The sequence below is a fragment of the Mytilus trossulus genome, chromosome 10 (assembly GCF_036588685.1).
Source record: "Mytilus trossulus isolate FHL-02 chromosome 10, PNRI_Mtr1.1.1.hap1, whole genome shotgun sequence".
Taxonomy (NCBI): domain Eukaryota; kingdom Metazoa; phylum Mollusca; class Bivalvia; order Mytilida; family Mytilidae; genus Mytilus; species Mytilus trossulus.
The window spans coordinates 44,206,353-44,233,178 of NC_086382.1; the positions used below are offsets into that span (position 1 = coordinate 44,206,353).

Consider the following 26,826-nt stretch of genomic DNA (forward strand, 5'->3'; position numbering starts at 1 on the left):
GTTGATTGTTTTTGTTTATTGTTTGTGCTCGTATGCACTCGGGACTATTAAAAGCCTGATATATTGCATAGATGGTGTCGGTCTATTGGTGAAGACAATTTGTTGCCTTCTAGATTAAACCACAGAACATCTCCTTTTGTTGTTATTCAGAAAATCTATGGGATTCTTGAAATTGTAATTTTGTGGGGAATGTAATCGTATTTTTTATAATCACATTCTGGTTTGAAATTAAAACATGTGTATATTTTTTTTTTAAAAGACAAGAAAGTAAAATGATTTAAAATTAACAATGACGCCAAACTTTAAGAAATGTATCAGTTATATCTGTGTGCATGTTTTTCCTTGAAAAGCTTGCTTGATTTAAGGATTTATTTTTTCGATTAATACCTTCTCTCCTCTGTAACGAAAAAAACAACAAAACAATTAACACAATAAAAACAAATAAAAAGCACTTTAATTTAACCAGCTGAAAATATGCCTTTGATGATGGATGTTAACGGCTAATCAAGACATTTATTAAAACAAGTTCGTCTAGTCGCACATGCATTGATTTGGTACACGAAATTTTCATATCAAATATGACAAAGCCTTACAAAGCTTTTATATGAATAAAGCTTGGTGGTTTGAAAATTAACTTGTTAATTTGCAATTCCGTTGTTTGATAGAGATATTTTCTCGTGGAATTTGAGGATTATAGAACCCAAAAATGTCCTGTGTGTATCATTCGATTCTTAATTTCGTTGATTAATCTATTCATTACTGTCATAATTCGTAACCATCATTTGACAATAGTTTTTGGAATGATAGGACAATTGATCTACGAGGCCTATACAAGTGCTATTCTTATAGCTATAATGTCTTTTGATATCAAATATAAGCAAGATTTTTCATTTACAGTCCATCGCTTACACCCATTTGATTAGTTAAAAATGCTGCTTTTCTTTTTAATAGTTATCAAAGGTACCAGGATTATAATTTAATACGCCAGACGCGCGTTTCGTCTACAAACGACTCATCAGTGACGCTCAGACCAAAACAGTTAAAAACCCAAACAAATACAAAGTTGAAGAGCATTGAGGACCCAAAATTCCAAAAAGTTGTGCCAAATACGGCTAAGGTAAGCTACTCCTGGGCGTAGGAAAATCCTTAGTTTTTCGAAATATTCAAAGGTTTGTAAACAGAAAATTTATAAAAATGACCATATAATTGATATTCATGTCAACACCGAAGTGCTGACTACTGGGCTGGTGATACCCTCGGGGACGAAACGTCCACCAGCAGTGGCATCGACCCAGTGGTGTTAATAGTTATCAAAGGTACCAGGATTATAATTTAATACACCAGACGCGCGTTTCGTCTACATACGACTCATCAGGGACGCTCAGACCAAAACAGTTAAAAACCCAAACAAATACAAAGTTGAAGAGCATAGAGGACCCAAAATTCCAAAAAGTTGTGCCAAATACGGCTAAGGTAATCTACTCCTGGGCGTAGGAAAATCCTTAGTTTTTCGAAATATTCAAAGGTTTGTAAACAGAAAATTTATAAAAATGACCATATAATTGATATTCATGTCAACACCGAAGTGCTGACTACTGGGCTGGTGATACCCTCGGGGACGAAACGTCCACCAGCAGTGGCATCGACCCAGTGGTGTTAATAGTTATCAAAGGTACCAGGATTATAATTTAATACGCCAGACGCGCGTTTCGTCTACATACGACTCATCAGTGACGCTCAGGCCAAAACAGTTAAATACCCAAACAAATACAAAGTTGAAGAGCGTTTTAAGTCATGCATCTGACAAATTGATTGAATGTGGTTTTAAGGACGCATCAGACCAAACTATAAATATTTACATGAAGCTAATGTGTATCAATTTTATCCGAACCATGACAAAATATGGAACATTGTCAATTTTTTATATCATAATTTTACGTTTATTTTCAGCAACCACTTTCTAAATCATTAAAGCTTGACGGAAAACATTGATTTTAAACATTTTCGTTACTATTTGAATGCTAAATTCATGAAATTGTAGAGAAACGAAAGACGTTACTATATGTGAAGATGTCAATGTTTTGTATAGCTATTTCTACGTAGCCACGTGTCCTTGAAGTGTACGTGAAATAAAGACCAATACAGCAATCAAAGGGTTTGCTCGTATACATTCAAAACAAAACATAAAATTACACAGGTATATTGCATTGTTTATTCGGATATTATATTTAGGAATTTGAAGCCATCACGAATTCCATCCAGCTTTTGTACACACCAATTCGAGTGTACACGCTTGGACGACTTCCTGGACATCCACTCTGGCCCCAGGATGTTACACCAGCCAGTTGACCAGAACAAACCATTGGTCCTCCACTGTCTCCCTAATGATAAATAAAGATGATGAAATATAATGGAGGGGTTAAAGAGTATAGATGTATTTATAGTAGACTGTGGACAAATGAAAATGCATTGTATAAAAAAATAAAATAAGTAACATCTACACTTACTTAACACACATGTCTTATGACTAATGTTTCTCTCTTAATATCTTCAATAAACGTTTGTCGTTTATTAAACTCTTTGAATATTGATGAATGTAAAATCAGATAAATTTCATGCAAACAATTTCTCAGTAAAGAAACAATTTAATCCAACTAAAAACTATGACACGCTGAAATATATATATATAAAAAGCTTCATATAGAAACTTAATCAGTACCTATGTAAGAATATGCATCACTTACGTTGCAAGCACCGTAACCAGTTCCTTGGAATATACAAATATGGCCGTCAAGTATGTTGTTGCCAGTCCAATAGTTTTTGCACTCACTGTTTCTTAGAACTTGCATGCTTAATGCTTTCAAATTAGTGGGTAAACCGCCTAGAAAATAAAAAAAATGACAATTTCATACAAGAGACGTACTAGAGAAACATTATTATAGAATGGTCATACAGACGAGTTCCAGAGCTGTCTCAAAATTGTCAGTATCCAATCAATTTTATATTATATATTTAAAGAACATTCACTAAGAGCATGTGGACCTTTTCTAAGGAACAATGGACTTATCCCACAAGTTCTGCCAGATTTTGTTTTCGAAATGTACTAACATGTTCCACAAGTTGTGCCAGACTTTGTTTTAGTTATTTGCTTACAGGTTTCACAAGTTCTGCCAGACTTTGTTTTAGTTATTTACTTACATGTTCCACAAGTTCTGCCCCACCCAGTGATTTCACATGTCTGGCCAGCAAACTCGTCAGGACTTCCTGTTGCCAAGGTAATGGCTGAAATACTTCCGGTTAATGACAAACTGGATGACATTTTCATCAATGCAATGTCATTTGGGAATGTTCCAGATCCTGAGTTGTAGTTTTCGTGCTACAAAAAAACAGTTTATAAAAGGGTTACATTTCGCTTTTTTCACAATTCCAAAATGCAATGTAATGATGCTTCTTATATACAAAATTTTGTGGGTTTTCAGTAAATTGTTTTTCAGATTATTTTTTAAATGTTTGTACTACGATCTGTTTTACAAATCAAATATCATGAGAATATATTACAAAGGAATTTTTTGTGACAATTTGATAACATTTACATATCATTATTTATTTACTTATTAGCTTTCATAACAGAATGCAGACATTATATGAATAATATTTCAGAATGACTTATAAATTATTGCATGTATAAGACTTGGGATCCCATAGCTTACATATTATGCCCGATGATTATATTCGGACCCAATTTCAAATAGTCCATCATGACATATCGAATTTTTTTCATGTTTATGTTGAGGGGTCTGTGATGCCTAACACGTATTAAGTGAAAGTATCAGGATATTAGTTATATATGTTCATTTTAGATATTTTAATTATCACAAACACGTTTTTAAAGGTTGGCCAGATTCACTGTAGTGTCGTATATATGTTCATATACTTCTTCATTTTTGGTACTGAAAAGTCTTGCAGTTTACTTTTATTTTTATACCTTATATATGTGATAAAAATTATAAACATTATTGTCGACTCTAACAATATAATGTAATGGTGGAGATTTTTATACTTAACATTAGACTGATTGGTAAAATCTCTAAAAAAAAAAATCAAGCCTTGTATCTTACCTTCTCTTCATTTGTAGGAAAATCATTTGGGGAAAAGCAATCGCATGGAGACCGTGTATATTTAAAACGGGATTAGAAGGCGAGGTTTCCTATAATGTCAAAATATCACTGTGTAACTAATAATACACAACTGTGTATAGGGGGATATATAAAAAAGAAGATGTGGTATGATTGCCAACGAGACAACTATCCACAATAGACCAAAATGACACAAACATTAAATACTATAGGTCACCGTACGGCCTTCAACAATGAGCAAAGCCCATACCGCATAGTAAGCTATAACTGTAGTTTTGTCAATACTAGACAAACACGTATTTTACCCTAATTGATTAAAGAAATAAATGATCAGAATATTACCGATACGATGAGCTCTATACTTCTTGTAGTGCCACCACTAGCATGAGCTGAAGATCCTGCTCGTATCCTGTAGTCTTGTCTGAATACAGAGAGAGAAAAAATATGTATTTTATTATCTATCAGCAATATGGGAGAGCAAAATGTGGTTTCATATCACTGGTGGTCTTTTACATGTTCTAACTATATGAAACACACTACAAAGGAACCTACAACTAAAAGTCTTATAACAAAGTGTTTTGCTAAATACAAGTGGTTACGTTAGAAGGAATAACTCTATAAATTCCAAAATTGATTTCATATTTTCCTCTTTGTTATCACCAAATTAACCTTAGAGCCTGTTGTGTGGATCGGTGGTTACCTCAAACCACTCCGGAATCGACCAATCATGAAAAACTGACCTTCAACAAATAGTCAATGGTGTCAGTGTGGCGTTGAACATAAAATAATCCATTTGCTGAGCTGTACAAGTATATTAGTTTTTTATCTTTGCAATACGCCACAAAACATGGCTTGAATATTGATAATTATTTACTTGTAAAACAATGGCAAAACAAAATAAAAGAACATGGAGACCGAAAAACCCAAATATAATCCGTTTGGAAACGTTTTTTGAAAAATGTCAAGAAAGATTAAGTGTTAACCGATACTTAGAAATATGTTGAAAATGAAAGCGCTAAATCAAATATAGATACTAAGTAGGTGATTGTTGTTCTTGAAAAAACGCATTTGACCATCCACCAGTCCTTGCAGTCATTCAATGATCAGTTCTTCATTACTTGAATTATATATATCAGTAGATCTTGATGTGGGCATATAAGTTAAAAAAAAATTCTGTTATCACAATGTATCTATACACTTACGGTCTAGAACTGTCGACACAATGTGCAGCCGTTACAATCCAGTCAGCATTCACAATGGCACCTCCACAAATATGGCTATTACTTCTTTGTAGGGACACTTGATGAGGGTGCTGGGAAATTGTTGTATCTTCACCACCGACGATTTTCCCTTTCACATCATCGACCTAGAATGATAAAATATCAAAATTGATAATAATATAGGGTTATTGCATGAATATAAGGGAATATTGTCCCGAGTAGAATTTTATATTGCACCAGCTTGCGAGTCATGATTTTTTGAAGATTCATTGTACTAGTGCAATATTGGAATTTATTGCACGCTAACTTTTTGTTACTTTCTATGGGAAATATTATATTGCTATGTAATAATAATTATTGATGCATTAGTTGTATTAACAATCGGAGGGTTGTCAACATGTGAATTCACATACTTAGCCTTTCGGTCCGGACATAATAAAGTGCGGAATTATGTGCCTATCATAACAATAATAATAAGATATCAAAATTTATAATAATAATGATAAAATATCAAAATTTATCAAAATAATGATAAAATATCAAAATTTATAATAGTTATAATAAAATTTCAAAATTTATAGAATAACTATATCTATTTATACATAAGTTGTCGGAACAATCTGAGGGTTGTCAACATATACATACACATACTATTTCTTTGTGTCCAGACAAAATAGAGTGCGAAAGTGCGGCAGTATGTGCCAAATTCTTTCTCATTCTTAAGGTCATATTAATCTATCTTTTCTATGTTTCCCATTATACTTATTGCGTTATGTTCTAGCACCCCACTATTCTCTATGCTTGATTTTATGTCTATTTTTTATTTGTATTTGTCCTTTTTAAAACCAATTTTCAAACCCCATCCAACAGTTGCAAAGAGGAGTTTCAATGATAACTGGGGTTTTTTTTCACATCAGGATCAATTTTCCAAAAGACTATTAATCTTTACTGTTACATGTAAATATATCACCAAACGAAAAACGCATAACGACGGATGAAAATCATAAGTTTGACAGAAATGTTAGCAAATTTTGAGACTTATTCTAACACAAGTGTGATGACATCGTTGATTAAAACAAATAGCCTGTAGTTAAAATTAGCGATGTCCTCCTACGCAAAGTTTGAGACCAAATGACACAGAAATTAACAACTACTTGTATAGGTCACCGTACGACCTTGAACAATTAACAATGCCCATACCGCAATAGTCAGCTGTAAAAGGCCCCGAAATGACTGTTTATAATTTAATACTATATAAACAGTAAAGAATGTGACACCTTTTTTAGACTTCGACCCTGAGAGTGAACCAACTACATGCAAAATTGACTCTATTTCTTTAAAAAAAAAAAAAAAAGGAGATGTCGCATGATTGCTAACGAAACAGCTGTCCCCAAAATTATACCCAGTTATTTATAAACAAGAAAGCTTACCGGCCATGTGTCTCCCCTTTCTACACTTTCTATCAGCTCTTTCGCTGGTTGCCATATGTCAACAGCAGAGACTGTAATAATAAATAAAAAGTAAGAAATGAGATAAATTATTTACAACAAACCAAAAAGACACAACGCGCAATGATAATTCACAGTTAGTTGCTCATTTTTGTAAAGTTAATAATATTTATAATTTATTTTATTAGAATAATACTTGATTCCAAAAGTAGCATGTAGAGATAACTGGATAACTTTATAAAATGTTAGACAAATCAATTATATATGCACCATATCACATACAAATACGAGTAGCCTTCTTCTTATTTTAGCCCACTTTATATAATAAATTTTAAGTTACAATTCACCAAAAATGTATTTACCCACTTCCAATCAGATACATTTTTTTTATTAAACTTCAAAAGGCAAAATGAAGCATCTTTAATGTATTTTTTTATTGTATAAATGTATAAATACCATCAAAATTGTTCATATCAATGAATGAAATGACCTAATTTTAGAGCTTTTTTAATATATTCGGGTAACATATATATGAAGCACCAAGACAAATGTAATAGACTAGAATAAATAAAGGAAGAAAAAACATACCAGCTACAATCAGTGTAAACACAAGTACTGAGGCTCCCATCTTTCTTCTTCGTAGATGTCCGACTAGTGACAAACTTTAAAATAATTAGCTTTTTATACATGGTGTAAAATGAAACTTGCACGTCGTGCATGACACTTGTGTATTTCTAAGTCACCTATATAAACACTTAAAATTGAAATTTATAGACTCTGGACAAAAGCTAGAGATACTTCAAATTACTGCTGAACACACTTTATAGTTTGAATTTAGTAATTTATTGTCGGCTATCAGTTTGACGAAAAATAGTAAGAACTGATAACACGTGTTATAACATGTACTAAATATTGCTTAAAATGGTTTTTACTTCTACAAAACTTATGAAATAAATTTAGGTAAATACATTTGAAATTTATTGAATAATAAAGAACAATAATTAAAAGCAAAGAACGTTTTTCTTTAGAGAACTATGATCACAAAGTTTCTGAAATATTTTTATCCCATCATGTCTTATGTTGACTTGTATTTTTATGTAATTGTATGTTTTATGCGGTTCACCATGTCTTACAGCAGTGTTATTATAAAAACGAAAATGTCAATGAGACAACTTTTCGGAAGAGACCAAATGACACAGAAAGTAACAACTTACTAACTAACTATGAGCAAATCCGATGCCGGATAGTCTTATGCATCTTAAGTGTCAACTATTGTGCAGATATTTTGCATTGCCTTCAAAGTTGAGACTCGCTATTATAATTCATCAGATTAAAATACTGAAAAGTGTTTTTGACTGCGTTTGTGAACAAACTGCGTACAAAAGGTATAACGAAATTATGAAACTACTCATCTTGTCATTTACTATATAAAGAAAGGAACAAACACACTCAATGATGAAATTGTTATTGAGGTTAATAACATGCAATAATAGAAAAATGTCTCTATTTTCAAAATGTGTACAAGTTAAAATCGTTTTTAAACAATATGTTGTACATGTTCATGTGATAACATATACGGGGTACTTTTGGACATATTTTAACATGTATGTTTGGATTGGGCAATTTATATCATGTACAATATACTTTTACATGTTATAACATGCACAAAATCGCAACTTGTTCATTACATGTATATATATCAAGGTGAAAGATTTTTTTTTCTCTATTCATATACAATGAACACAATTTATTAATCTAATGAAAAATTAGTATGTTTTAATAATTGTTTATTTTGCTAATTATGTTATGAATAAGTATCAGTCAGGGGCATTACTTAAACAAGTTACAATTAACATTACCTATACAAGTAATGTTGAAAACGAGGCTTATTTAAATATAACTTATATAAGTTATTTTTCTGAATATTATTTTTATAGGTGTCCAAGAATACAGATTTTACTAGCTTTGAATAATTTTCACAGTTATCTGGTTATTTTTCCCTTGAAATATAAAAACTAATTCTTCAGAAACACTAATTAACTTTCCGACGCACTTATCTTTCATACCGACGCTTCTGGGTCAAAGATTGGTCTTTTGGGACTATTACATTATCATTTTCCTCTAAAATCTTGAATGTAGACTGATATAAATAGATAGATACTTGTGAATTGATTAAGACCTGAAGTTATTTATAATTTGTAACCTAAATCAAGTACATGTGTGCCTTAGATAAGTGTGATTGCAATTTTTTTCAAAAATGTTTAAAATAACGCATTCAAGTAATATTTTTGTCATTATTTTCAAAGTAACCCTTTATCTCTATACTCCTCTCAAATCTGATAAATTCTTTATTTTATGATATAAAATGTTGTTTAAAATCATGAAAACTACATTTAATGTATGTTTCTATTGAAAATTAAAATAACTCTATTAAGTAATTTTATTATTTTTAAAATAAAAAATTACTTTTATCAGTAATTAAAAAAAATAACTTGTTTAAGTAACGCCCCTGACTGAGTATATTGTATTTAATCTGCTTTTTATAGGACACCATGATTGGTTGATAAAATTATCAAACATTTATTGATAACGCCCACACATAAATGTGTTACATGCGGTTTAAGTATAGCACTCAAACAATAAAATGAGGCATTATGCATGCTGTACTTTTAAAAGGAGAGGAATTGATTTGTAGATATTTTAGAATAAACAAGCATTTTTCTTTATAACATTAAATTCATGTGTATAGACTTATGTATTTCATAGTAGAATGGACAATAGAAGTATTGTGGATTAATAGTATAATATCTGGGTAGATATATTTTATTCTACTATTTTTCATGCTGTTAGGCTACTGGACTTGTAGAATCCTCTGGGACAGATTGTCTATTAGCAGGTTCTGGTTCGGTGGTATTAATAAATAAAGGCAACAGTAATATACTGTTTAAATCAGTCTATACCTAACTAGAATTGGCAACGTAAATTTTCCGAATTTTTCATTCACCACAAATTTAGGTTCAGTATTTCTAATTTTCATTATTCTTTTAGAAAAAATCTAATGCATCTGTTGAATTATTTTCAAATTCTTAACCTCAAAACCATAAAGAATTGAGTGTATCAAAGAATAAAACATTTCAGTTACAAATCTATAGGAATGTTTTCGTTTCTAACCATTCGATATATAAAATCCATCGATTTCTGCGCTTAGTCAATAAGTTTGTTATTTTATCTAAAACAGTACTGTTATATTTAAAGATAATACACAAATAAGAAAAGTCTTCAACAACCTCAAGTCCATTGTGATTTAATTGCCCTGCTCTCCAAGTTTAATGAATAATTAGGTACCAGGCTATTAATCAATACGCCAGACGCGCGTTTCGTCTTCATAAGACTTATCAGGGACGCTCAGATCAACATAGCTATAAAGACAAACAAGTGCAAAGTTGAAGAGCATGTATGACCAAGAATTCCAAAAGGCTGTGTCAAATACGGATAAGGTAATGCATGCCGTGGATAATCCCTGCATGCAATATCACATTAAAAAGCTCAGTGTAAATACATATCACAATGGTAGAGAGTTTTTCAAAAACTATTTTAGTATTCTGTCTGTACCAAGAGCTTTATCGTGTTTCAAGTATCCACCACCTCTTGTTATATAATGATAAAAATGAAGATGTGTTAACTCTCCACACGAGACCAAATGACACTGAAATTAACAACTATAGGTCACCGTAAGGCCTTCAACAACAATGTACAAAGCCTATACCGCATAGTCAGCTATAAAAGGCCCCTATAATGACAAATGGCAAACAATTCAAACGAGAAAACTATTGGCCAAATATATGTACAAAAATAACTCCATTTGAAAGTTCATTATAAATTGGTCCACTCAACTACCGCATTTATATTAATATCATTTAAATTGTCTTCATCACTTGCATTCATGATTCTAAAATGTTCATGGGTTGCTTTAATACAGATAGATGGTTTGTACTGATATTTTTTTTTTAGTGTCATCCATAATACCTTAATTGTTCGATAATGATCTGAGTTGATCAGAACAGTTTTCTCTATACCGCTGATAAGTAATGTTAAGTGTCTTGTGGTATTCATTGACCGTACTATTTATTGCTAGCTTATTATCACCTGAATTTACTGTATTATACAGATTTCTAGCCTTGCGAAACTAAAAACGTTTGTCTTTGCAATTTGTATCAAACCATGGTCTATTTTCCTGTCGGGATGAACCAGTTTCTTTTGTCTTTTGTTAGTACTCTTTCTGTCGTATCTAAACGTTTATCATCCTTTTTATCAACTAGGCAGTTCACCATTTCAAAAGTAACATTATTTGTGTCAATATTACTCAAAATGTTATCAATCTGTTGTGAACTGCCTGGAGTAAGGTAGTGTTTGATGCAGTGAAAGTCCAATCAACGTGAAACCGAGTACACATGTTCATGTTCCTATGATAATTTTAATGCCAAATAAGAGTTTTTCCCCAATTTCAAGGTCCACTGAACATAGATAACGATAGTGCGAGTAGACCATCCGTGTATTATGGAGATATTCTTGTTAAAAATGTCTTCCAGAAAAGATTAATCTGTAACAAATTACCTTAGGCTTATAAGGGTATTACACTGCACTAGGTTTGTATTTCAATCCTAGGTAGCAATACACAGTTAGGAAAAACTTTAAATTGACACTCATAATTTCTAACAATCTTTTTCCCGTTCCTTTTTTCAAAAATAACTAGAACACACCCGCGAAATCGCGGACATAAACAGCTTGTAAACTGTTGTAAGGTGAATTTTGGTAAAAGATATTATGACTGAAGAATTTCACATAAGGTATCAAAAAACACTCTCCCTCCGTTATGTATTTCCTTTCTGTTAAAATCATTTTTTTTTCGTGTTTTTGGACTTTTACCACAATTATTCTTCCCCTTTGCTACAATGCGTTTTTTTGGTTAAAGTCAAATAAAATAAGAAAAATTGCACCGCTTCAACATGGAATAGATGAAACTGCTTATAGACCATTATTATTCTAAGAAATTGTGCTTCTATGACAATCCACCAGTGCTTTTCCTTTTGACAGCCCTATTAACATGTCAAGAGTAGGATTTGAATTTCGTATAAATGACTAAGGCTCATTTGAGGGGTGGTCTGAGGAGCCCTGATCCCGAATATCGGGCTTAAAAACATGATTTCCCGAGGTGCGTATTTTAATGAAATTCATATCCAAACATCACGAAATTAAAAAAAAATATATCCACGCATCCCGTAAAGATCAATCGCGAAATCCCGAGCTCAAAAACACCAGATCCCGACGTCCCGAATAAGTCCTGCCTTCTTCTAATCTCTACCCTACTTTCATTTTGGCAAAATCACAACTTTGACTTTCAACAAAATAAATTTGTATGTCCCATTTATAGGAATTATGTTTTCTAGTCTGTTCGTCCGTCCTCTGTCCGGCTTCAGGTTAAAGTTTTCACTTTCAACAATAAATTTTAATGCCCCATTTATGGGAATTATGTTTTCTAGTCTGTTCGTCCGTCCGACAGTCCCGCTTCAGGTAAAAAATTTTGTCGAGGTAGTTTTTGATGAATTTGAAGTCCAACCAACTCGAAACTTTGTAAATATGTTCCCTATGATATGATATTTCTAATTACAATGCCAAATTAGTCAGAAATTTTATCCCATTTGACGGTCCACTAAACATTATAGTAAATGATAGTGGCGATGTGGTGTCCGTATACTATGGACACATTCTTGTTTCCGCACGTTTTACTTATTTCAATATATATGCAACTGATATGACCCCTTAGAAAGTAAATATTTCAGAAAAAAAAATAGACAGAATACAGAGAGTCTCTGTATATTATAGTTGTATAATCGTAGTTTACAGGTGGATAACCGCGAAAACATAATTGTCTCTAAGGAGGTATAATAGTTGTGGTTCTTGCGATCTAAAAACCATGATATGGAGAACGCTCTGATTAGCTTATTTGTTTTTCATTTTTGTAATCTATCATACGATTGGTTGTTCTTGTGCACGTTTAAAACCGGAAGTCTTATCTATGACTTAAAGTCAGTCTAGTAACGGAAACAATATCCGGACACCTAATTTGTCGTTTTTCTCTCAAAAGAACTCAATCTGAATAATCATAAGAATGGATGACAAATGCTACTATAAAATTTAGAATGGAAATGGGGAATGTGTCAACAACCCGACCAAATAAAAAAACAACAGCAGAAGGTCACCAACAGGTCTTCAATGTAGCGAGAAATTCCCGCACCCGGAGGCGTCCTTTAGCTGGCCCCTAAACAAATATATACTAGTTCAGTGATAATGCATGTTACCTAAAAAACACAGAGGCATGATATTTCATTTATTGTGGAAGGAAGAGAAGCGACACACAAAATGAGGTCTTCTGGTTTAATAGTATAGATACTTTATATGTGTGTAATGCATGTGTATATTATTGGAAAGAACATCTTCCAAAGATTTTATTTCAAATAGTTATAATGGTGAAATATAATATCTTTTTGATGTAACCATGGCAACAATGCTTTTATTTGATACCAAATATTGGGGGAAAATGGGAGGGTGAAAATGTCACAAAGTTCTAAAAAAAATGGTCTAAAAGGAGAAATTTAAATCCATTACAGTGACACCTTTCATAAAACCATAGACATTTATCTGGCAAAAGGTCCAAAAAATCATATGCAATTATGCTCGTTTTTCCATAAAAATGTACTTAAAAGGTCAAGGGTGAAATCTTTGTTGAAAAACACTACACTAATTTCTGGACCTATGGGCGGTAAGGATGTGAAAAAACGGACTGTCAAACAGACAAATGGCCTATAAAACATGCTAACACAATTTAAATGTTCAAAATAACCCACTTGGAGCGCTATATTATTCTTCAACTATCTCAAATTCAATTTTATTGTACAAAACCTTTTATATTTAGAATAATCCCAATGATCTAGAAAACTAAACTTGTAACTGTGTATTTCTACCATAGGTTTTATAATCGGTGTCTCTGATTTATGTAATGATTGAAAGACGTTTTGAAAGTGGCCATGCTTTGAAATGAATACATCGAAGAAGTTCTGTGTAGAAACGGGTAAATAACTCTTCTATTCATAAATGATTGTTGATTGTTTTTGTTTAGTGTTTATGCTCGTATGCATTCGGGACTATTTGAAGCCCGACTAGATTAAACCACATCTCCTTTTGTTCATATTCAGAATATCTATAGGATTCTTGAAAGTGTTTTTTATACTGGGAATTACAAATTAAACACATTCTCGTATGAAATAAAATCAATTATTAAAAAGTTAACAATGGCATTAAATTTGAAACACATCAAAATGAAACAAAACAGCCAGGAGTTTTCCACTTGATAGAAACTCTGCATACGGCTAATCGTTACATTTACCCAAAAATTTTATCCAGTCGAACATGCGTTTTTTGTACACAACATATTGATTTTAATGTGGCAAATCTTCTTATTTGCTTATAGCTTGGTGGTTTGACAATTCACTTGTTGACAGATAATTCCGAGGTTTGATAGAGATATGTTCTCATGGAATTGCAGGATTACAGAACTCGAAGGTTTTCTGTGTTTATCATTCGATTCTTAATATTGATCCCTGCCATATTTCGTAACCAATATATGCAGATAGTTTTTGGAATGGCAGGACAATAGGATTATCATGCCTATACCAGATATATAACTAATATGTCTTTTGATACCAAACATAAGCAAGATTGTTCATATACAGTTCATCGCTTACACCAATTTTATTTGTTAAAATGCTGTTTCTCTGTTTAGTAATTTGGTAAATCCATTAATTGTGTTTAAGAATGCATTCGAATAAACAATATTATTTTCCATAAGGGAAACAGTCCATTCTGTAAAATATTGGACTGTTATAGTTGAAAATGATGTTAGGAAGAATAAGAGTAACACCACAGGTCAATTTTGATAACCTAAAGATGAACGAGGATAAATCTTTTGAAAAAAGAAATTCATAAAAGCAACAAAACCAAAACTTACAACAAGCATAATCAACTTATTGAATTAGTGCTAAAAGAGACAACCCAAAAACATAAGAAAAATGGCGAGTATATAAGTATTGGTAATGTTAAAAATCAATTTGAAAGTGGGTTTTTTTTCCTCAAAAAACCGTTTTGATGAGTGACAAACTATTGTATTGGTCGTTGATTTTAATAAAATGTTTTCTTTAATTGTCATTTGTTTTTTTTGGTTGTAGTTTTGATAACATTATGAAAACAATTAGAGTAATTAATAGTTTTTTTTTATTTCAGTGATTGAACTATCATGTTAATAAAACATTGAATTGAATTGTACCTGTAAGAATCAGTTATGCTACCTTTAGCTGTCCCATATGTTTAAGAAAGAGGAGAGCTATTCTTCAAAATATTGGACAGCTGAAGGTAACATAATGGTTTCTTACAGGTAAATTTTACTCCATTAACTGAAATAAAGAACGGGTAAAACAAGAGAATGACGTAACAACAATGTTTTAAATGAAGCTAATGTGTTTCAATATTGTCCAAACAATGATAAAATTTGGAACAATGACAATTTTTGAAACACAATTTTGCGAGATTTTTTTAGCAAACACATTTTCAATAATGAAAGCTTGACGGAAAATATTGACTTTAAATGTTTTCGTTACTTTTTTAATTCGAAATTGTAGAGAACGTGAAACGTTACTATCTGTGAAGCTATCAATGACAAGTTATCTTGTTTAGCTCTTTCCACGTAGCCATCTTTCTCCTGTCTTGAAACAAAACGTGTACGTGAAATAAAGACCAAAGAATCAATCAAAGGGTTGGCTTGCATACATTTAAAACAAAAAACTCAAGTATAGTGCATTGTTTATTCGGAAATAATAATTAGGAATTTGAAGCCATCACGAAGTCCATCCAGCTTTTGTACACACCAATTCGAGTGTAAACGCTTGGACGACTTCCTGGACATCCACTCTGGCCCCATGATGTTACACCAGCCAGTTGACCAGAACAAACCATTGGTCCTCCACTGTCTCCCTAATGATAAATAAAGATGATGAAATATAATGAAAGTGATAAATAGTATAAATATATTTATAGTAGACTGCGGACAAATGAAAATACATTGTATAAAAAATAATATAGCATCTACACATATTGAACACACATGTCTTATTCTAATGTTTCTCTCTTGATATCTTACAATATATTATCATGAAGCGTTTTTTTTTATTAAACACCTTGAATATTGATAAATGTCGAGGCCTATAACTTTCGTGCTAACAATTTCTCAGTAAAGTAACAATTTAATCCACATAACAAATATGAAACGCATATACAGCTTCATACAGAAACTTAATCAGTACCTATATAAGAATATGCATCACTTACGTTGCAAGCACCGTAACCAGTTCCTTGGAATATACAAATATGACCGTCAAGTATGTTGTTGCCAGTCCAATAGTTTTTGCACTCACTGTTTCTTAGCACTTGCATGCTTAATGATTTTAAATTAGTGGGTAAACCGCCTGGAAAATAAAAATTGACAATGTCATACAATAGACGTACTAGAGAAACATTATTATAGAATGGTCATACAGATGAGTTCCACAGCTGCTCAAAATTGTCAGTATTCAATCAATTTTATTAAATATATTTTAAGATCATTCAATAAGAGCATGTGAACCGTTTCTAAAGAACAATGGACTTATCCAACCAGTTCTGCCAGATTTTGTTTTCGAAATGTACTAACATGTTCCACAAGTTCTGCCAGACTTTGTTTTAGTTATTTACTTACATGTTCCACAAGTTCTGCCAGACTTTGTTTTAGTTATGCACTTACATGTTCCACAAGTTCTGCCAGACTTTGTTTTAGTTATTTACTTACATGTTCCACAAGTTCTGCCAGACTTTGTTTTAGTTACTTGCTTACAGGTTTCACAAGTTCTGCCAGACTTTGTTTTAGTTATGCACTTACATGTTCCACAAGTTCTGCCCCATCCAGTGATTTCACATGTCTGGCCAGCAAACTCGTCAGGACTTCCTGTTGCCAAGGTTATGGCTGAAATACTTCCGGTTAATGACAAACTGGATGACATTTTCATCAATGCAATGTCATTTGGGAATGTTCCAGATCCTGAATTGTAGTTTTCGTGCTACAAAAAAAGTTTATATAAGGGTTACACTTTTTTCACAATGCCAAAATGCAATGTAATGATGCTTGTTATATACAAAGTTGTGTGGGTTTTCAGTAAATTGATTTTCAGTTTAATTTTTAAATGTTTGTACTACGATCTGTTTTACAAATCAAATATCATGTGAATATATTTCAAAGGAATTTTTTGTGATCGCAAGAGCCAGTAGGATAACATTTACATATCATTATTTATTTACTTATTAGCTTTCATAACAGAATTCAGACATCATATGAATAATATTTCAGAATGACTTACAAATTATTGCATGTATATGACTTGGGATCCCATAGCTTACATATTATGCCCGATGATTATATTCGGACCCAATTCCAAAAAGTCCTTCATGACATATCGATATTTTTTCATGTTTATGTTGAGGGGTCTGTGCTGCCTAACACGTAATAAGTGAGAATATCAGGATATTAGTGATATGTGTCCATTCTAGATATTTTAATTATCACAATCACGTTTTTAAAGGTTGACCAGATTCACTGTAGTGTCGTATATATGTTCATTTACTTCTTTAATTTTGGTACTGAAAAGTCTTGCAGTTTACATTTTTTTGTTACCTTATATATGTGACCAAAATTATAAACATTATTGTCGACTCTAACTATATAATGTAATGGTGGAAATTTTTATATTTAACATTAGACTGATTTGTCAAATCTCTAAAGAAAAGATAAGCCTTTCATCTTACCTTCTCTACATTCGTAGGAAAATCATTGGAGGAAAAGCAATCGCGTGGAGACCGTGTATATTTTAAACGGGATTAGAAGGCGAGGTTTCCTATAATGTCAAAATATCACTGTGTAACTAATAATACACAACTGTGTATAGGGGGATATATAAAAAAGAAGATGTGGTATGATTGCCAATAAGACGACTATCCACAAAAGACCAAAATGACACAAACATTAACAACTAGAGGTCACCGTACGGCCTTCAACAATGAACAAAGTCCATACCGAAAAGTAAGCTATACATGTAGTTTTGTCAATACTAGACAAACACGTATATTACCCTGATTGATTAAAGATATAAATGATCAGAATATTACCGATACGATGAGCTCTATACTTCTCGTAGTCCCACCACTAGCATGAGCTGAAGATCCTGCTCGTATCCTGTAGTCTTGTCTGAATACAGAGAAAAAATAAATATGTATTTTATTATCTATCAGCAATATGGGAGAGCAAAATGTGGTTTCATATCACTGGTGGTCTTTTACATGTTCTAACTATATGAAACACACTACAAAGGAACCTACAACTTAAAGTCTTATAACAAAGTGTTTTGCTAAATACAAGTGGTTACGTTAGAAGGATTAACTCTATAAATTCCAAAATTGATTTCATATTTTCCTCTTTGTTATCACCAAATTAACCTTAGAGCCTGTTGTGTGGATCGGTGGTTACCTCAAACCACTCCGGAATCGACCAATCATGAAAAACTGACCTTCAACAAATAGTCAATGGTGTCAGTGTGGCGTTGAACATAAAATAATCCATTTGCTGAGCTGTACAAGTATATTAGTTTTTTTATCTTTGCAATACGCCACAAAACATGGCTTGAATATTGATAACTATTTACTTGTAAAACAATGGCAAAACAAAATAAAAGAACATGGAGACCGAAAAACCCAAATATAATCCGTTTGGAAACGTTTTTTGAAAAATGTCAAGAAAGATTAAGTGTTAACCGATACTTAGAAATAGGTTGAAAATGAAAGCGCTAAATCAAATATAGATACTAAGTAGGTGATTGTTGTTCTTGAAAAAACGCATTTGACCATCCACCAGTCCTTGCAGTCATTCAATGATCAGTTCTTCATTACTTGAATTATATATATCAGTAGATCTTGATGTGGGCATATAAGTTAAAAAAAAATCTGTTATCACAATGTATCTATACACTTACGGTCTAGAACTGTCGACACAATGTGCAGCCGTTACAATCCAGTCAGCATTCACAATGGCACCTCCACAAATATGGCTATTACTTCTTTGGAGGGACACTTGATGAGGGTGCTGGGAAATTGTTGTATCTTCACCACCGACGATTTTCCCTTTCACATCATCGACCTAGAATGATAAAATATCGAAATTGATAATAATATAGGGTTATTGCATGAATATAAGGGAATATTGTCCCGAGTAGAATTTTATATTGCACCAGCTTGCGAGTCATGATTTTTTGAAGATTCATTGTACTAGTGCAATATTGGAATTTATTGCACGCTAACTTTTTGTTACTTTCTATGGGAAATATTATATTGCTATGCAATAATAATTATTGATGCATTAGTTGTATTAACAATCGGAGGGTTGTCAACATGTGAATTCACATACTTAGCCTTTCGGTCCGGACATAATAAAGTGCGGAATTATGTGCCTATCATATCAATAATAATAAGATATCAAAATTTATAATAATAATGATAAAATATCAAAATTTATCAAAATAATGATAAAATATCAAAATTTATAATACTTATAATAAAATTTCAAAATTTATAGAATAATTATATCTATTTATACATAAGTTGTCGGAACAATCTGAGGGTTGTCAACATATGCATACACATACTATTTCTTTGTTTCCATACAAAATAGAGTGCGAAAGTGCGGCATTATGTGCCAAATTCTTTCTCATTCTTAAGGTCATATTAATCTATCTTTTCTATGTTTCCCATTATACTTATTGCGTTATGTTCTAGCACCCCATTATTCTCTATGCTTGATTTTATGTCTATTTTTTATTTGTATTTGTCCTTTTTAAAACCAATTTTTTAACCCCATCCAACAGTTGCAAAGAGGAATTTCAATGATAACTGGGGTTTTTTTCACATCAGGATCAATTTTCCAAAAGACTATTAATCTTTACTGTTACATGTAAATATATCACCAAACGAAAAACGCCTAACGACAGATGAAAATCATAAGTTTGACAGAAATGTTAGCAAATTTTGAGACTTATTCTAACACAAGTGTGATGACATCGTTGATTAAAACAAACAGCCTGTAGTTAAAATTAGCGATGTCCTCCTACGCAAAGTTTGAGACCAAATGACACAGAAATTAACAACTACTTGTATAGGTCACCGTACGACCTTGAACAATTAACAATGCCCATACCGCAATAGTCAGCTGTAAAAGTCCCCGAAATGACTGTTTATAATTTAATACTATATAAACAGTAAAGAATGTGACACCTTTTTTAGACTTCGACCCTGAGAGTGAACCAACTACATGCAAAATTGACTCTATTTCTTTAAAAAAAAAAAAAAAAAGGAGATGTCGCATGATTGCTAACGAAACAGCTGTCCCCAAAATTATACCCAGTTATTTATAAACAAGAAAGCTTACCGGCCATGTGTCTCCCCTTTCTACACTTTCTATCAGCTCTTTCGCTGGTTGCCATATGTCAACAGCAGAGACTGTAAAAATAAATAAAAAGTAAGAAATGAGATAAATTATTTCCACAAACCAAAAAGAAACAACGCGCAATGATAATTCACAGTTAGTTGCTCATTTTTGTAAAGTTAATAATATTTGTAATTTATTTTATTAGAATAATACTTGATTCCAAAAGTAGCATGTAGAGATAACTGGATAACGTTATACAATGTTAGACAAATTAGTTATATATGCACCATATCACATACAAATACACGTAGCCTTCTTCTTATTTTAGCCCACTTTATATAATAAATTTTAAGTTACAATTCACCAAAAATGTATTTACCCACTTCCAATCAGATACATTTTTTTTTATTAAACTTCAAAAGGCAAAATGAAGCATCTTTAATGTATTTTTTTATTGTATAGATGTATAAATACCATCAAAATTGTTCATATCAATGAATGAAATGACCTAATTTTAGAGCTTTTTGAATATATTCGGGTAACATATATATGAAGCACCAAGACAAATGTAATAGACTAGAATGAATAAAGGAAGAAAAAACATACCAGCTACAATCAGTGTAAACACAAGTACTGAGGCTCCCATCTTTCTTCTTCGTAGATGTCCGACTAGTGACAAACTTTAAAATAATTAGCTTTTTATACATGGTGTAAAATGAAACTTGCACGTTGTGCATGACACTTGTGTATTTCTAAGTCACATATATAAACACTTAAAATTGAAATTTATAGACTCTGGACAAAAGCTAGAGATACTTCAAATTACTGCTGAACACAGTTTATAGTTTGAATTTAGTAATTTATTGTCGGCTATCAGTTTGACGAAAAATAGCAAGAACTGATAACACGTGTGATAACATGTACTAAATATTGCTTAAAATGGTTTTTACTTCTACAAAACTTATAAAATAAATTTAGGTAAAGCAGAATATACATTTGAAATTTATTGAATAATAAAGAACAATAATTAAAAGCAAAGAACGTTTTTCTTTAGAGAACTATGATCACAAAGTTTCTGAAATATTTTTATCCCATCATGTCTTATGTTGACTTGTATTTTTATGTAATTGTATGTTTTATGCAGTCCACCATGTCTTACAGCAGTGTTATTATAAAAACGAAAATGTCAATGAGACAACTTTTCAGAAGAGACCAAATGACACAGAAAGTAACAACTACCTGTCACAGTACGGCTTTCAACTATGATCAAATCCGATGTCGGATAGTCTTATGCACCTTAAGTGTCAACTATTGTGCAGATATTTTGCATTGCCTTCAAAGTTGAGACTCGCCATTATAATTCATCAGATTAAAATACTGAAAAGTGTTTTTGACTGCGTTTGAGAACAAACTGCGTACAAAAGGTATAAAGAAATTATGAAACTACTCATCTTGTCATTGACTATATAAAGAAAGGAACAAACACACTCAATGATGAAATTGTTATTGAGGTTAATAACATGCAATAATAGAAAAATCTCTCTATTCTATGTGTACAAGTTAAAATCGTTTTTAAACAATATGTTGTACATGTTCATGTTATAACATATACGGGGTACTTTTGGACATATTTTAACATGTATGTTTGGATTGGGCAATTTATATCATGTACAATATACTTTTACATGTTATAACATGCACAAAATTGCAACTTGTTCATTACATGTATATATATCAAGGTGAATGATTTTTATTCTCTATTCATATACAATGAACACAATTTATTAATCTAATGAAAAATTAGTATGTTTTAATAATTGTTTATTTTGCTAATTATGTTATGAATAAGTATATTGTATTTAATCTGCTTTTTATAGGACACCATGATTGGTTGATAAAATTATCAAACATTTATTGATAACGCCCACACATAAATGTGTTACATGCGGTTTAAGTATAGCACTCAAACAATAAAATGAGGCATTATGCATGCTGTACTTTTAAAAGGAGAGGAATTGATTTGTAGATATTTTAGAATAAACAAGCATTTTTCTTTATAACATTAAAATCATGTGTATAGACTTATGTATTTCATAGTAGAATGGACAATAGAAGTATTGTGGATTAATAGTATAAAATCTGGGTAGATATATTTTATTCTACTATTTTTCATGCTGTTAGGCTACTGGACTTGTAGAATCCTCTGGGACAGATTGTCTATTAGCAGGTTCTGGTTCGGTGGTATTAATAAATAAAGGCAACAGTAATATACTGTTTAAATCAGTCTATACCTAACTAGAATGGTAACGGAAATTTTCCGAATTTTTCATTCACCACAAATTTAGGTTCAGTATTTCTAATTTTCATTATTCTTTTAGAAAAAATCTAATGCATCTGTTGAATTATTTTCAAATTCTTAACCTCAAAACCATAAAGAATTGAGTGTATCAAAGAATAAAAACATTTCAGTTGCAAATCTATTGGAATGTTTTTGTTTCTAACCATTCGATATATAAAATCCATCGATTTTTACGCTTAGTCAATAAGTTTGTTTTGTATCTAAAACAGTACCGTTATATCTAAAGATAATACACAAATAAGAAAAGTCTTCAACAACCTCAAGTCCATTGTGATGTAATCACCCTGCTCTCCAAGTTTAAGGAATAATTAGGTACCAGGCTAATAATTAAAATGAAGATGCGTTATGGTTGCCAACGTTTTCTCTCCACACGAGACCAGATGACACTGAAATTAACAACTATATGTCACCGTAAGGCCTTCAACAACAATGAACAAAGCCCATACCGCATAGTCAGCTATAAAAGGCCCCTATAATGATAAATTTCAAACAATTCAAACGAGAAAACTATTGGCCAAATATATGTACAAAAATAACTCCAATTGAAAGTTCATTATAAATTGGTCCACTAAACAGTGTATCTATATCAATATCATTTAAATTGTCTTCATCACTTGCATTCATGATTCTATAATATTCATGGATTGCTTCAATACAGATAGAGGGTTTGTCTTTTTTTGTACTCATTTTTTTTTTGTGTCATCCATAATACCTTACAGTAATATTTCGATAATGATCCGAGTTGATCAGAACAGTTTTTCTCTATACCGCTGATAAGCTATGTTGAGTGTCTTGTGGTATTCCTTGGCCGTACTATTCATTGCTAGCTTATTATCACCTGATTTAACTGTATTATACACGTTTCTAGCCTTGCGAAACTAAAAACGTTTGTCTTTGCAATTATTATCAAACCATGGTCTATTTTCCTGTCGGGATGAACCAGTTTCTTTTGTCTTCTGTTGGTACTCTTTCTGTTGTATCTTAAAGTTTATCATCCTTTTTATCAACTAGACCGTTCACCATTTCAAGAGTAACATTATTTTTGTCAATATTACTCAAAATGCGACCAATCTGTTGTGAACTGCCAGGAGCAAGGTAGTGTTTGATGAAGTAAAAGTCCAATCAACGTGAAACCAAGTACACATGTACATGTTTCCTATGATAATTTTAATGCCAAATAAGAGTTTTTATCCCAATTTCACGGTCCACTGAACATAGATAATGATAGTGCGAGTAGACCATCCGTGTATTGTGGAGATATTTTTTTTTTAATTTGTCTTCCAGAAAAGATTAATCTGTAACAAATTTCCTTAAGCTTATAAGGGGTATTACACTGCACTAGGTTTGTATTTCAATTATAGGTAGCAGTAAATAGTTAGGAAAAAACTTTAAATTGACACTCATAATAAAATCAACGGTACCAATTTTGTTGCACCAGATGCGCATTTCGACAAAAAATGTCTATTCAGTGATGCTCGTGGCCAAAATATTTGAAGTCCAAAGCTTATATAAAAGATGAAGAGCTATAATCCAAAAGGTCCAAAAAGTATCGCCAAATTCGTGAAAAGAATCAGAGCTTTGCATGAGGGAGATACATTCCTTAATTTATAATAATTTTTAATACTTTGTAACAGCAAATTTTAATAACACAAAAAATCCGTATTTTCATGCCAGTACCGAAGTACTGGCTTCTGGGCTGGTGATACCCTCGGGGACTTATAGTCCACCAACAGAGGCATCGACCCAGTGGTAGTAATAAAATTACATAACAATCTTTTTTCCGTTCCTTTTTTAAGATATAATACTTTATATTTGTGTAATGCATGTGTATATTATTGGGAAGAACATCTTCCATAGATTTTTAAAATTTCAAATAGTTATAATGGTGAAATATAATCTCTTTTTGAGGTAACCATGGCAACAATCTGCTTTTATTTGATACAGATATTGGGAAAAAATGGGAGGGTGAAAATGTCACAAAAGTCTAAAAAGAAAAGGAAAATGGTCTAAAAGGAGAAATTTAAATCCATTACAGTTACACCTTTCATGAAACCATAGACATTTATCTAGAAAAAGATCCAAAAAATCATATGCAATTCTGCTCGTTTTTCCATAAAATGTACTTAAAAGGTCCAGGGTGAAATTTTTGTTGAAAAACACTACACTAATTTCTGGACCTGTGGGCGGTAAGGATGTTAAAAAAATGGACTGTCAAACAGACAAATGGCCTATAAAAATGCTAACACAATTTAAATGTTTAAATTAACCCACTTGGAAGGCTATATTATTCTTCAACTATCTCAAAATCAATTTTATTGTACAAAACCTTTTATATTTAAAAATAATCCCAATGACCAAGAAAACTAAACTTGTAACTGTGTATTGCTACCATAGGTTTTATAATCGGTGTCTTTATGTAATGATTGAAAGACGTTTTGAAAGAGACCATGTTTGAAATGAATACATCGAAGAAGTTCTGTGTAGAAACGGGTAAATAACTCTTCTATCTATAAATGATTGTTGATTGTTTTTGTTTAGTGTTTATGCTCGTATGCACTCGTGACTATTGGGAGCCCGACAAGATTAAACCGCACATCTCCTTTTGTTCATATTCAGATAGGATTCTTGAAAGTGTTATTTATACTGGGAATTAATAATTAAACACATTCTCGTATGAAATAAAATCAATTATTAAAAAGCGTTAACAATAGCATTAAATTTGAAACACATCAAAAAGAAACAAAACAGCCAGGAGTTTTCCACTTGATAGAAACTCTGCATACGGCTAATCGTTACATTTACCCAAAAAGTTTATCCAGTCGAACATGCGTTTTTTGTACACATATTGATTTTAATGTGGCAAATCTTCTTATTTGCTTATAGCTTGGTGGTTTGAAACTTCACTTGTTGACAGATAATTCCGAGGTTTGATAGAGATATGTTCTCATGGAATTGCATGATTACAGAACTCGAAGGTTTTCTGTGTTTATCATTCGATTATTAATATTGATCCCTGCCATATTTCGTAACCAATATATGCAAATAGTTTTTGGAATGGCAGGACAATAGGATTATCATGCCTATACCAGATATATAAGTAATATGTCTTTTGATACCAAACATAAGCAAGATTGTTCATATACAGTTCATCGCTTACACCAATTTTATTTGTTAAAATGCTGCTTCTCTGTTTAGTAATTTGGTAAATCGATTAATTGTGTTTTAAGGATGCATTCGAATAAACAGTATTATTTTCCATAAGGGAAACAGTCCATTCTGTAAAATATTGGACTGTTATAGTTGAAAATGATGTTAGGAAGAATAAGAGTAACACCACAGGTCAATTTTGATAACCTAAAGATGAACGAGGATAAATCGTTTGAAAAAAGAAATTCATAAAAGCAACAAAAACAAAACTTACAACAAGCGTAATCAACTTATTGAATTAGTGCTAAAAGAGACAACCCAAAAACATAAGAAAAATGGCGAGGATATAAGTATTGGTAATGTTAAAAATCAATTTGAAAGTGGTTTTTTTTTTTCCCTCAAAAAAACGTTTTGATGAGTGACAAACTATTGTATTGGTCGTTGACTTTAATCAAATGTTTTCTTTAATTGTCATTTGTTTTTTGGTTGTATTTTTGATAACATTATGAAAACAATTAGAGTAATTAATAGGTTTTTTTTTTATTTCAGTGATTGAACTATCATGTTAATAAAACATTGAATTGAATTGTACCTGTAAGAATCAGTTATGCTACCTTTAGCTGTCCCATATGTTTAAGAAAGAGGAGAGCTATTCTTCAAAATATTGGACAGCTGAAGGTAACATAATGGTTTCTTACAGGTAAATTTTAGTCCATTAACTGAAATAAAGAACGGGTAAAACAAGAGAATGACGTAACAACATTTTTTTAAATGAAGCTAATGTGTTTCAATTTTGTCCAAACAATGATAAAATTTGGAACAATGACAATTTTTGAAACACAATTTTACGAGATTTTTTTAGCAAACACATTTTCAATAATGAAAGCTTGACGGAAAATATTGA

General features: G+C 31.7%; 2 protein-coding genes across 2 annotated transcripts; both read right to left on the reverse strand.

Annotated features, from left to right (window-relative positions):
- Positions 1–2,189: 2,189 nt before the first annotated feature.
- Positions 2,190–7,463, reverse strand: LOC134686277 (trypsin beta-like). Its single transcript, XM_063545947.1, has 7 exons — positions 7,393–7,463; positions 6,787–6,857; positions 5,339–5,502; positions 4,479–4,557; positions 3,199–3,376; positions 2,745–2,881; positions 2,190–2,381 (listed from the first exon to the last, which is right to left on the reverse strand). The coding sequence occupies exons 1-7, from the start codon at positions 7,430–7,432 to the stop codon at positions 2,229–2,231; spliced, it is 822 nt and encodes a 273-aa protein (XP_063402017.1). The 5' UTR covers positions 7,433–7,463; the 3' UTR covers positions 2,190–2,228.
- Positions 7,464–15,705: 8,242 nt separating this feature from the next.
- On the reverse strand, positions 15,706–21,092 carry LOC134686280 (trypsin beta-like). Its single transcript, XM_063545949.1, has 7 exons — positions 21,023–21,092; positions 20,417–20,487; positions 18,969–19,132; positions 18,109–18,187; positions 16,829–17,006; positions 16,243–16,379; positions 15,706–15,888 (listed from the first exon to the last, which is right to left on the reverse strand). Exons 1-7 carry the CDS (start codon positions 21,060–21,062, stop codon positions 15,736–15,738), a joined length of 822 nt encoding a protein of 273 aa, XP_063402019.1. The 5' UTR covers positions 21,063–21,092; the 3' UTR covers positions 15,706–15,735.
- Positions 21,093–26,826: the final 5,734 nt, after the last annotated feature.